Below are 12,753 nucleotides of genomic sequence, written 5' to 3'. Positions count from 1 at the left end.
ATCGACTAATCAACTATCTAAATCCCATAGCTATAGCGGCGGCACTCATCCCTGGAATGACTCCTTCAGCCAATCAAAGCCATCCATTGATGACGGCCTGATGGAGGTGGTGGGCCTAACCACCTACCAGTTGCCTATGCTACAAGCGGGCATGCATGGCACCTGTATCTGTCAGTGCCGCAAGGCCAGGATTATCACCAAGCGTACCATTCCCATGCAAGTCGATGGCGAGGCCTGTCGCGTCAAGCCCTCAATCATTGAGATTGAATTGCTTAACAAGGCGCTCATGCTGGCCAAGCGTAAGCACGGACGTGGCGATGTTCAGTGAGTATCTGTATCCATCCATCTAATTGCCTTTACCATAGACATGCACCTACTTCTCTGTCAAAGGCAGACAATGAATCCCTAACAGTAATCGAAACAGCTTTTCGTTCGTTTCGTTACTTTAATTTGGTTTATTACTATGAGTTACTACGCATGACGAGTTTCTTTGGTTTTTATAACCTTGCACAGCATATATTTAAATAAGTCATCTTTAGGTAAGGCAGAGAAGAAGACTGTCCCAAGAATATATGTTCTTGATCAGCTTTATAAGCTTAGTCAATATCCGTCGGTGTGAATTAACTTCACGCTCTCTTCAGCTACTGAATAATGGTATTTAAGCTTTTATTTCCTAATTAAAATAAAGTTTCACAATTCGTCAGATCCGACTACTATAACATATAGCTGTCATAAAAACCTGTGATAGAAAAGCCTTCAATATTGAGAAATATCTCAGTTAATCAACAATTTGATTAAAGTAAGCTTAGTGCAAAATATTTCTTTGTTCCATTATTATTAAAATAATATCAAAATTAGGAACTTGCAATCAAATCAGAAGGCCTGACTAACTTCGGCCTTGCCTTTGGCTAATTTATTCTGTTACTGGCACAAAAGAATCAATCAAGTTTTCCATCGGAACTGTATGTAACTATACATATATACGATAGTTCCGAGTTACCTAAAGTTTGTACTGGCTAAAAGGGACGAATATTATGAACTCGTCCTGTTGATTAAGAATATAGAATCCCCTTGAATACCCTTGATATGGTACTAAGTTCTTTGGCCTTAAACGAGTTCAGCCAAATTATCAAGCCTGCTCTCGCTTTAGTTAAAGTTAACCACTCGGTGCATTTCAATTGATTATTCAATTTCATTCGATCTGCGTTTGAAAATGACATCCACTTATTAATCTGTTGAATATATATTGCAGTGTAAATCCACTAGAGAAACTCCAATTGAATATTCTACGTGTGACAATGCAACAGTATGAGCAATACCATTACGATAAGGAGATGCTACGTAAATTGGCCAATAAATTGGGCCAAATTGAAATCGAATCTCAATGCGATCTCGAGCATGTGCGAAACATGTTAAATACTAAATTTGAAGAGTCCATTTCCTATCCGAAGGTCTCGCAGGATTGGTGCTTCATTGATGGTAAGTACAATATAATGTATACAACTTCATTGAAACAATTTGAAAAACAATTTTATCAATATACTTATTATTATTTGTTTTATTTTTTTTAGCCTGCACCGCGGAGCACTATTTCCGCATTGATAGGGCCCAAGAGCATTTGCATTACATATGCGACATTGCCATAGACGAGCTCTATATACTTGATCATGAGGCGGCCACAATGCCACAGACACCGGACCAGGAGCGCTCGTTCGCGGCCTTCTCACAGCGGCAGGCACAAAACGAACGACGTCAAATGGACCAGGCACAAGGACGCGGTGCAGCCGGCAGTACGGGTAGGCTTCTATTAGCTGGCTGCTGGCCACCCATGCAGACGACCAATGCGTCCCTCGAACAGCAAATGACGCTGCAAGAACGCTTGGATGTTATTCAGCAGCAGGTGGCCGAGCAGCAGCCATATCTAGATAGACGCATGTTCTGTCATCTACACTATCGCAAGAAGCGCATCGAGCTTTAATCGAGAAAAACACAAAAAAAAAAAAAAAAAAAGCAAAACAATATAACAAAATTTAATAACCAAATGAAGAAAAGAGTTTAGGTGTTACCGTTACCTACAATTATATGTTTTGTTGCTCACCCTTCTACTACATATAAATTATCTTGCATGCTTTTGATACCCACCTTGAACCTTAGCCTTAACACATAATATACACCTACCTATCAGATAGGGCTGGAATACAGATTAGTCTTTGCAAAGTAAGTAGAGAGAGTATCCACATTTGATTCGAGCCAACGCCTTTAACTAACCCACGATTACCTAATCAACAGTTAAACGCGCAAGGACTAACCGTATTCCGTTCTACCTACACAACCAAAAACCACATAAACCAAACAAAACACCAGAGGGCCGGGTCTTACTTCGACAGTGCCGAAGTCTGTATACCTTTGCAAGTATTTTTGTAGCCCTTCCCTTACCCACAGCCGTCAAAGCGAAAAACAAAACGCCCTTTCCCAAGATTCGAGTTTCCGGGAAAGGGCTGACGAGGTCAAGCGTATAGCATGACATTTTCTCGTACGTTTATATATAATATGGTCATCCGATTTTCAACAAATTTTCATAAATGTATCCATAGTAGTCTGGTTCCTTTTGGGCATATACAATGACCCCAGGATATAGAAGCCCTCATGGAAGGTTTCTGTACTGTAACTTTAGAGATTTCGCGTTGATCCAGCCATGGCCTTATTGGCTCGTCTGATCGTGCTAATCAAGCATATACTACTTACCCAAGGATATAAAAAAAAAACTATAACTCAGAAAAAAATATGATATATATAACACGACATTATCAACCTTCATATACAGTCCCTTGAATAACTTCATAACTGGGATCTTCCGTAGTTGGAAAGTTCCTGTTAAAACGATTTAAACCCAATTCCAATAGTATACAGTAGAACTCCGCTTATAGCGTCCGCCCAGTTATAGCGACGAAAATACGACGACTTGGTTGGTCCTCATCCAAACTTATATGAAAGGACCTACTCTTAGTACGTCTCCGTTTAAACGACGAACAGCTTACAGGGACTAAATTGTTCACAATTCAACCGTATTCTACTGAATTTGAAACTTTCACTGGTTCCATTGCCATTTAATCTAACAAAAGAATGGTTTCGATTAACGCCGTTGTAAGTAGAATACACTTGCAAAAGAGATACATATATACATATATTGGGTTTGTTCAAGGCTCGTTCAAAGGTTGTCTTCAAGGACCACCAAGTTCTAGTTTCAGTAGACTGGAATCCAGTTGGGAATTTCAACTAATTTTGTTATATCACTCGAAACGGAGTCATTTTTGGAATGGGCATTTCTAGGGACGGTCGGTTGCGATCAAGATCTGGTCACTTTAACATACATTCACCTCACTTCGGCCTAGGCTTGCAGTCCGTTCTTTGGTTAGGATATTTGACATGAAAGGATTTCTTGTTGGTAGAGAAAGTGTAAAACGAAAACTTGCAAAGGCTTAAACACGTTAGCGCTGCCAAAGGTAGTCCGTGCTTCTGTTCTTTTGGCTCAATTCAACTTTAAGCGGGCCCACTAGTTGGCAAAATAATGCTTTCCCAGTAAAAGGTAATCCTTGTGGATTATACAAACCAAATTCGAACCTTGCCTTCCTTTGTCCACTAAACGGCGCCGATTCGGCCAAAAAACACACTGATTCGGCTGCTGCTTGGTCTATTGACTTACACTCAGCCACGTAAATCCTTTGATCTCGCATATCGTAAGTGCAGGTTATATGTAACTTGGTTCATCTAAAAACAAAGTTGTACCCGTTCCCAATATTCCCCACACTGAATAAAGAAAATAACATGGCTGCTCCTTTTCCTTATTATAATTTGATTTTTGTGAATAATATTTATATATGATCTATGTACTAATAATTTTGTACAACTCTTCTTTTTTTACACACTGACACGTACACTTACACACACACACACACACACACTTGAAAATAAATTTTATTTAAAGATGAGGATTTGCAAATTGGCTCCAAGCCCATTAAAGTGATGAAGTGGAAGAGGTAATAGCAAAGACTTAATTTAAATCATTTTTAACAATCAAAACAAAAGGATAAATTCCACATTATATCTAACTTATGTGTGTATAATATGGTGCTGTCCTTCTCATTAGGTTGTCTGTCTCTGTCTCTACGAAAATTGATGATTTTCTTCAAACATATTTATATATCATGCGATATATGCAACTCCATCTTTAACTTCATTTAACTCGCGACACGAAATCTTCAATTTTTGTTTTATTTAGTTTTCTAACAAGTTTATTGCTTAAAAACTGAAAATTTGTGTTTTTACAATTTGTTTTTCTTATGATTTCGATTATTTTTTTATTTTGATCTGTGCATGCAGCAACAAAGATCGTTTGTTCAGTTTCAACGAAGATGTTTTCGGTTACGGATTCAGGTATTCTGTATATTACTTCTCACCTGTGTCCCCTCATCTATATATTTAAATGTCGTTAAAAACTTAATTTTACATAAATTCTGAAATCGCTTCATGTGGATGCATCCATATTATAGTCTATATTAAATATATAAAACTGATGCTTGAATTTTGTTCTTTTCATTTTCGACACTCTTCCATGCACACACACGTACACCCTGGCGTATGTGCAACAGCCCTATTCTGGAGCAAACCTCCGACGCCATACTACTAGCAGCCCAGAGCGGCGATCTCAATATGGTAATTAGTCGCACTGCCTAGTTTAGTTAGCTGATTCATTTTCCTTGTTGTCTTTCAGTTACGAGCACTACATGAACAAGGATACTCATTACAATCAGTGAACAAAAATGGACAGACAGCTTTGCACTTTGCTTGCAAATACAATCACAAGGACATTGTCAAATATATCATTTCCTGTGCCTCACGACGTGTCATCAACATGGCCGATAAGGATCGGTATGCCCATATAATTGATATCAATATGCTTGACTTAATATTCATGTTATTACTCATTTGCCTCAATAGCGGTCAATCAGCCTTGCATATTGCCGCTGAACAGAATCGACGCGACATTTGTGTAATGCTGGTGGCAGCTGGAGCCAATTTACAGGCACGCGACTCTAATGGCAATACGGCAATGATGGTGGCCTTTAATAAGAACGCCAACGAGATAGCCACTTATTTGGAAAGTAAGCAGCAAGAACAAGAACAACAACAACAGCAGCAGCAACAGGAACACTCACAACAGCCACCGCAATCGCATAATCCGATCGAATTCGATCACGGAACCGGTGCTGTCATCGGCGGCTGGGCCGCCAATGCCAATGCCAATGCGTCCGACTCGAATAAATCGTCATTAGATCCCACCATGTAGACGCTATGGCTAGGAACACACACACACTCATTCGAATTATCCTAAAGCTTCTCGCCCCCTTCTCAATGCACTCCACAAACTCAAACACAAACACAAACACAAAAAACCCATCCATATAAAAAACTGAAACTGATTTTTTCTAATCTTGATAACTTTCTCCTTTTTCTGCCAACCAAAAAATCAAACAAAAAACAAACACTGGGAAAAAATACACTCTTTGTAAATAATTGTAAAATTAAATATATATATGCATTAATTAATTAATTAATTACATATATATTATGAAAACCAAACATTCCACACTAATTTAAAGGTCAAGAGCGTTTCATGCATTTGGAAGTTCAGACTAGAATTTAGATAATAATAAAAAACAAAAACAAGTAATAAAATCCAAAATACAAAAAAAAAAAAAAAAAAAGGAATAAGAAAGTGGTAATGAAAAATTAAAGTTATTGAATTTTTGTGTGTCTTAGCAAGTAGAAATGAAAATGCATAATAAATTATTACCTATTAAAATACTTTAATTAATTTGTAAATTAAGCAAAAAGCACTTAGCATACATATTATGTATAAATATACATAAATAAGCACATAGCAAGACGAAACTATATGGAAATGAATTAAAATTATGCAATGTCCTTCAATTGAAACCTAAAACATGAACTTTAATAGACCAATCGCCAAAATGCCTTCGAATCCTTAGAGACTACCCCACCCTGGGCAAAAATGAAAGTGCATAATGCAATTCCAAAAAGATCTCTGAGATCTCTGTCCTTATCGAAATTGGTTATGCTCTTTTCATCAAAAACTAATTGGGTTCAAATTGATTTCATGAGAATTGTTGAATTCACGTGAAAATTGTTGAATCCGACGTTTTGCATCTATTTCATTTTTCCCCAAAATGGGGTAGCAGATACAGGCGCTATTCATGTTTTGGCATTGGTCTTTATGATTAGATTTGAGTTCCAATTTGTTTGTTTTACTTTAATTTCGTGTTTCATCTTTTGGCATCAAATATTAAAATGTTTAAATTGTGATATCTAAATTTTAATTAACAATTTTTAAATGGAATTGTGAGCAAAAGGCAATGGCAAAACAAAAATTGATATTAATAAAACGGAAAACCCGGAAAAAAAAATTAAAACACTTTTCATACCATGCACCCATGAGGTTCGAACAAGTATGTAAAAAAAAAGGAAGCTTTTCCACCCCTTGTATAGCAACTATATGAACTACATATATGTACATACATATATAGACTGTAGTATACAAACATTTTGGCGCGCCCACTTCCGCCCCCGTAATTAAACAATATCAAAACTCTTACAAATGAATTCGAGACACCAGTCTTTGTAATTTATATCTATCAAAACTGTTTGAAATTTAAAATTGTTTTCCACTTGGTGCATGGTATAACAAGGTCGACGCGACGACTTTCTTACTTTATTAAATATGAAATTAATATAACGAATGCTTGAATACTCTTTGTAAATTTTACTGTATTCAAGTTAAAAGAAATAAGAAGGCAGATTACAGCAGCAGCAACAGAAACAGCAACAGCTTATGTATATATACATATATACACATATAAGTATAAATAAAACATATATATTTATGAGTAAATCTCTCAAACACACTCACTGACACACACACACACAAACACACGCTTAGATGAGTCCCAAGCACACACTCAAATGCACAACCCGACTTAAATGAGTCAAAGCCCGTCCTAATGATCCAAAATTATCTATCTATATTGAAAACTTGTAGCCGAACAAAACTAAAGACTTTATAACAATAAAGAAAAATAAGAAGAAGAACTTACTAAATATACATAAACAATGAAACATACACACACACAAGATGTCAAATATTTGAACATTTAGATATATAGACATTAAATAACAACTACAAAGAAATAATAATAATATTACTAATTTTAATAATAATGTTACACATTTCTCCTTCATTTTCCAAGTTATTTGCATTCACGAGTCAATTAAATAACGTTTGACCAAATCGAATAGTAAAACTAAGCAAAGGCAGTATATTTTTTTTTTGCCTTACTCCAAACTGGCCTTAAGCCATTCGGCTAATGGCTCTAGCATTTGGCAATACTCTGAGACCAGTTTGGATTCAAAGCAAAAAAAAAAAATAAAGGTATACGGAGCGTAAGAGCGTAATTATGTTTTGGATTTAAAAAACGAAACAATAACAAAGCTTAAATTTGGTTTTTCAAATTTCATTTCTTGCAGCAAACTGCCCCGTTAGACATGGAAATGAAATTTATTACCAAATTGCTAAACAATTGAATTTAGACATAGAAACTTTTTAGGGAACGAACGAACAAACATAAACCGCAAAATGAATGACAAAACTAACGAAATGATATCTAAACTATAGAAACCCGAAAACAAATACAAAATGCAAATACTAATATTTACATATACGTATATTTTTAGCAAATGACAATCTAGAGAATTTTATCAAGATGAAAGCATAAAACCATAAATACGTTTGCTAATCAAATTGAGATACATATATCCCATTATAATTCTCCTGTTTTTTTATTTTATTCTTTGTTAAGTAAAGTTGAAATTGTAGTTTGAGGACAAAGGAGAAAAGTTTACTTTACTTTAATACACATTCACACCCACACCCACACCCACACACACACAAACACCTGTTCGGAGAACAACCGGGTCCAAAAGCCAAACTATAAATTATATATATATATATGTGTATATATTATTCATGCATTTTCAAACTAACTTGAATGCACATAACTAAATGTATATAACAAAATAAACTCAAAAGAACCCATGAAACGCAAGTCTTATGAAACATTTTTAGCTCCTAAGGCAAAAGAAATTGTAAAAGTTTCAAACAAAAAACAGAGATTTCGTGTATGGTATTTGGTGTATTAAATCCAAGATCTATAAAAAAAAATTAATAAATTAAAAACAAACCAAATATTCATATACATATATATATATTTATGTATATACATATATGTATGTATGTATGTATGTAATTAAATCAATGTAATTATGCCGAGACGAGAATAAAAATCAAAGTTTATTTTCCAAACCAAACAGACAAAACAAATTAAGAAATAACAAAAACAACAAATGAAATTCCTTTAAGTGTGTATATAAACATTCGATTTATCATATATCATCTATCCCATACATCGAGATCGATTTACCGATATATTTTCCATTATACATATACAAGTAGATATACATACATATATATAATTTTTCAATTCAAACTCTGCAAGTCTGAAAGTATTGCTATCGAAAAGTTCTAAACTAAACTAAACGAAACTAAACTATGAATTAAATCTAACTTTAAATCAACTAAATTTCTGTATATAATCAGTTTTAATTACATACATCTTCATTTTCAACTTTAAGATTGTAAAATATACATATATCTATATATACATATGCGATGAAGACGTAGACGACAAAATTAGTATCTATTTTTTTTTCTTAGCACTAAGCTTAATATTAATATCGAAATTTAAAGAAAGCAAAGAAAAAACAGACAAAAATTAAGTATGCACTGCAAGCACTGAGGAATTTGATTCAATTTTACTTAAGCATTAAACAAGACGAGAAAAATTGAAAGAAAAAAAAAAACATAAGAGAATTAACATTCAAATAGTATTTAGAAAATGAGAATCGAAAAATTTACGGCATTAACAAAATTTAAGAGTTTTTGAAGCAAACAAAACTACAAATTGAAGATAACATTTTCGTTTTTTCTTTCGCTTCGTCTTTCATTTGTTCTGTTTCATTTTCCATTTCAAATTTTCTAATGGGCAAGTGAAGAAGCTAGAAGAATTCTTCAAGTGGCGAATGATTTTCGACAAGTTCAGCAAGTTGGGGTCGGGTTTTCTCCCACTATAAGTAATATACATACATATATATTTGTATATACAATCCATACATAAATATACAAACATACATACATACCTTGGCATATGTATGTGTGTATATTATAGATTCATACGTACTAACAGATGCAAACAATGCAATTCGCCACACACATACAGTATACAGACAAACCGCATCACACGCAGCCATGCAAACATATACAGTATGTACAGTCCTGACAGTCCTGACTCTTCATGTTCAAAATCTTTATGTAAAGACTTCAATCAACACTCAATGTAAGAGATCCTTTGCCATTGAACTTGCTATCCAACAAAAATGTAACGCAAAGCTAAGCAAAAGAAAAACAAAATAAACACAATTCAATTACAAATAAATTAAGAAGAAAAACAGAATTCACACACATACACAATATTTGAAGGAGCGAAAAATATCATCTGCAATCAAGCATACAAAAACACTAAAACAAAAAATTGCTAAATTATATACATACCTACATTTTCTGAATAGCTCTATAAATGGAGTAAATAAACCTATATTTTTTCGGTATTTCAACTTAAGAATGGTTTTTTATTTGCGAAACGAATGGGACACGGTTTGTGATTTCTGGGTACCTACTCACAAGATGAAGCTTCAAGATGACAGTCTATGTTCTCTATGGAAAACCATCCTTTGCGGTTTTAACTAATCATGGATCTTAAAAAAAAATCGACGCTCATTCATGTAATAAATACAAAATTATGTTCTTCTACAAACACTGAATTAAAATTGGAGCTTGTTATAATCGGTAAATCAATACTTGATTGGACTCATCTAAGGATGGGAACATTTGCGAAAGTTTTTGGGTCGCTTTTTTAGTGTAACAGTAAACATTAATTATTCCAACAAACTCACTAGCAAGAAACTGTTTTGGCAAATTTCCTCCGGATTGCTTTTCCCATGTCTAATCCAACCGACTTAGAACTGCGAGATGATCAGAACCAAGATCGCTTATGACAGTTGGGGTGGCAATACTTGCGGGGCGATTTGTAAGAAAACCAGAGGCCGGGGCTAACTTCGACCGCGTCAAAGTTTGTATACCCATGCAACTTTTTGGTAACTCTTTCCTTACCTATTAGCCATCAATGTGGAAGAACGTTTTATCTAAAAAGGCTTATGTTTGCGAAAGAATGGCCTACAATCATAGGAAATAACGAAGATATTGATCAAAGTCACTTTTTTCCACCGATCGTTCCTATGGGAGCTATATGATATAGTCACCCGATCTTTATCAAATTCGACACAGTCATTAACAGATATGTATATTAAACTAACAAATGTTTAATTTGAAAGAAATCGCGGTAAAAGTAACGAAGTTATTTACAAAAGTCACTGTTTTCGACCGATCGTTCTTATGGGAGCTATATGATAGAGTCATCCGATCTTGATCACATTTGGCACAGTCGTTTATAAGCGTAATAAACTCTCTAATATTAAGTTTCACGATAATAACATAGAAAATAACGAAGTTATTGAGAAAAGTCACTGTTTGTTCTATTTTTTATTATTACGGGAAAAAATATTAAGGAAATCTTGGCGAGCGCGAATAAGATGGGTTTTTATAACAGCTTTCCGTGTATCAACCGCAGTAGGCGGGGGCAGTTACATGTCAACGTTTGTGGAAATTCATTCAAAAGTTACTAACGAAATAAAGCCTCAGAAGCAATGTTTCGAATAGGACTGAAGAAGAGCGGGGATTGGTGCTGGAAGCGGAGCGGCTAAGGCAAAGCAGAGGATTCTTATTGGAACCAGGCGAAAGGCGTGCAGCCAGGCTAGAGGATGAGCGTTTTGTGAGCCCGATAGTCGCGGTCTGCACCAATTCAATTGCTTCGCTAGCAAAGAAGTAAACTGCATAGGGGAATGGTAGCTGAATCCTGCGCACAGATAAGACTAGATCGATATGACCATCGTATTGCATTTCCATATGACCCAGCTGTTGATTATGGCTCCAGCCGCTATGTCGTCATTGGCCAGAAGTGTCATGTCTGCACTTACTGTCAGGCTCTGAAGTTCAATAATGAAACGAAAGGTATGTGTTGTGCTGGCGGCAAAATCAAATTACCTCAACTTAAAGCACCACCAGAGCCACTGTGAACTCTACTTTCCGGATCCACTACTGAATCGAATCATTTCCTATCAAACATTAGGAAATATGGTTCCTGCTTCCAAATGACGGAAATTGTGGCTGCCCAATTCATGCCAACTTTCAAAGTCAAAGGGCAAATCTATCAGAAAGCTGTCGCCCTGCTCCCCTTCCCAGAAAGTGAACATAAGAGAACATGTATGTACTTCATCCATTGCACGATCTAGAATATATACCTCCGTAAGCAGGTCCATCATTTCGCAGCTACAGGAGCTTCTCCACAATCGAAGCAATTTAATGCGTTTGGTCAAAATAGAAATAGTGGAGAAAAGATTCCTAATAAGGCGGGGGCACAGCGAAGCGTGGCATGGTTTCTAACATATGTATGTATGTACATATTTTTGGTCTACATAAATTAATTGCTATGTACATAAATTAATACATATTTTTAGTGTTTTTATACCATACACCCATAGGGTGAACATACTCGGTATCTACTCTAAGAAGCTATGCCCATCTCCAAAACAAAGTCACTTCTCCAGCCGTCAATGCTTTTCAATTATTCTTTTATTTAGTTAAGTCAATGACATTTGAGTTGGATTTCGAACGCAATCTGCAGACCCTGTGACTTCTCCGTCCAGCCTTGTGTGTAAAGCGATAGAGGGGATCCGGTACCGTCCAAATAATCGGTGACAATTTAATCCAACTTCCCACTAGCAAGTGAAGAGTATTGCATCCCAATGTTTGTCTAATATTTGGAAAGAAACGTTCAATCCATAACAGCAACTGAAACAATTGTCGCGACTTACTGTTTTTTTTGTTTTACAATTGTTAATGTTTGCCTTAAAATTTATGTTCGTATCGCTTTTTTAAGTTTTTAAGTTTTTAAGTTTACAAAGTTACATATTTTAACTTTTTTTCTTTACTTAGACTTCGTTTTTTTATGTTTGCAAATTTGTTTTAGTCCTTTTACTTGTTAACTTTGTTGAATTCTGTGAATTTTGTTTGAATTTTGTTTTCTAGACTTTTTCAAGAAAAAGGATAAGCCAAACGTTGGTTTATTTATTTTTCAACTGATAAATTTAGACTTTTGTTTTATTTTTTTAGTTCCAAAGGTGTTATCCGAAAGAGAGCTGGTTACAGAATGATTTGTGTGGGGCCTGAAGTCATTACAATGCCTAAAATAATGACAGTTTCAATGTCATGTCCTACTTTGATTTAAAAATTAAGCAAATTCAGAGTTTTGAAAGAAAATCGAAGAAATTTCTTATCCATTTTGTGGTAGTTACACAAAAATGGCCCAAATAATAGAAAAGCGCCACAAAAGGCATTAGGAAAGCATTTTCTCTTGCCCAGTTTTGCACTCGAAATGCGTTTTGCGG

At 35.2% G+C, this 12,753-nt stretch overlaps 1 protein-coding gene and 1 long non-coding RNA gene across 10 annotated transcripts in view; one reads left to right on the top strand and one right to left on the bottom strand.

Annotated features, from left to right (window-relative positions):
• Positions 1 to 8,442, top strand: part of rdgA (retinal degeneration A) — a 112,289-nt gene extending 103,847 nt beyond the window's left edge. Inside the window, exons 10-18 of one of the 8 annotated variants that reach the window (XM_068293459.1) lie at positions 31 to 324; positions 1,253 to 1,479; positions 1,572 to 1,796; positions 3,986 to 4,037; positions 4,381 to 4,434; positions 4,650 to 4,713; positions 4,772 to 4,929; positions 4,999 to 5,162; positions 5,661 to 8,442. In XM_068293459.1, coding sequence (XP_068149560.1) covers positions 31 to 324; positions 1,253 to 1,479; positions 1,572 to 1,796; positions 3,986 to 4,037; positions 4,381 to 4,434; positions 4,650 to 4,713; positions 4,772 to 4,929; positions 4,999 to 5,162; positions 5,661 to 5,704 — 1,282 coding nt within the window. In that variant the 3' untranslated portion in view covers positions 5,705 to 8,442. The other 7 variants (XM_068293457.1, XM_068293461.1, XM_068293458.1 and 4 more) reach the window with 7 other exon arrangements.
• Positions 8,443 to 10,776: 2,334 nt separating this feature from the next.
• Positions 10,777 to 12,501, bottom strand: LOC137579686 (uncharacterized). Of its 2 annotated transcripts, none has more exons than XR_011032882.1 (3): positions 12,181 to 12,501; positions 11,835 to 12,119; positions 10,777 to 11,777 (listed from the first exon to the last, which is right to left on the bottom strand). It is a non-coding gene; the product is annotated as an uncharacterized lncRNA (long non-coding RNA). The 2 variants fall into 2 exon arrangements; XR_011032881.1 differs by having other exon boundaries at positions 10,777 to 11,793; positions 11,859 to 12,119.
• Positions 12,502 to 12,753: the final 252 nt, after the last annotated feature.

This window comes from Drosophila tropicalis, unplaced genomic scaffold (genome assembly GCF_018151085.1).
Source record: "Drosophila tropicalis isolate 14030-0801.00 unplaced genomic scaffold, ASM1815108v1 contig_761, whole genome shotgun sequence".
NCBI lineage: Eukaryota > Metazoa > Arthropoda > Insecta > Diptera > Drosophilidae > Drosophila > Drosophila tropicalis.
Note: the sequence above shows the minus strand (reverse complement) of the source record. Positions and strands in the feature narration are given on the sequence as shown.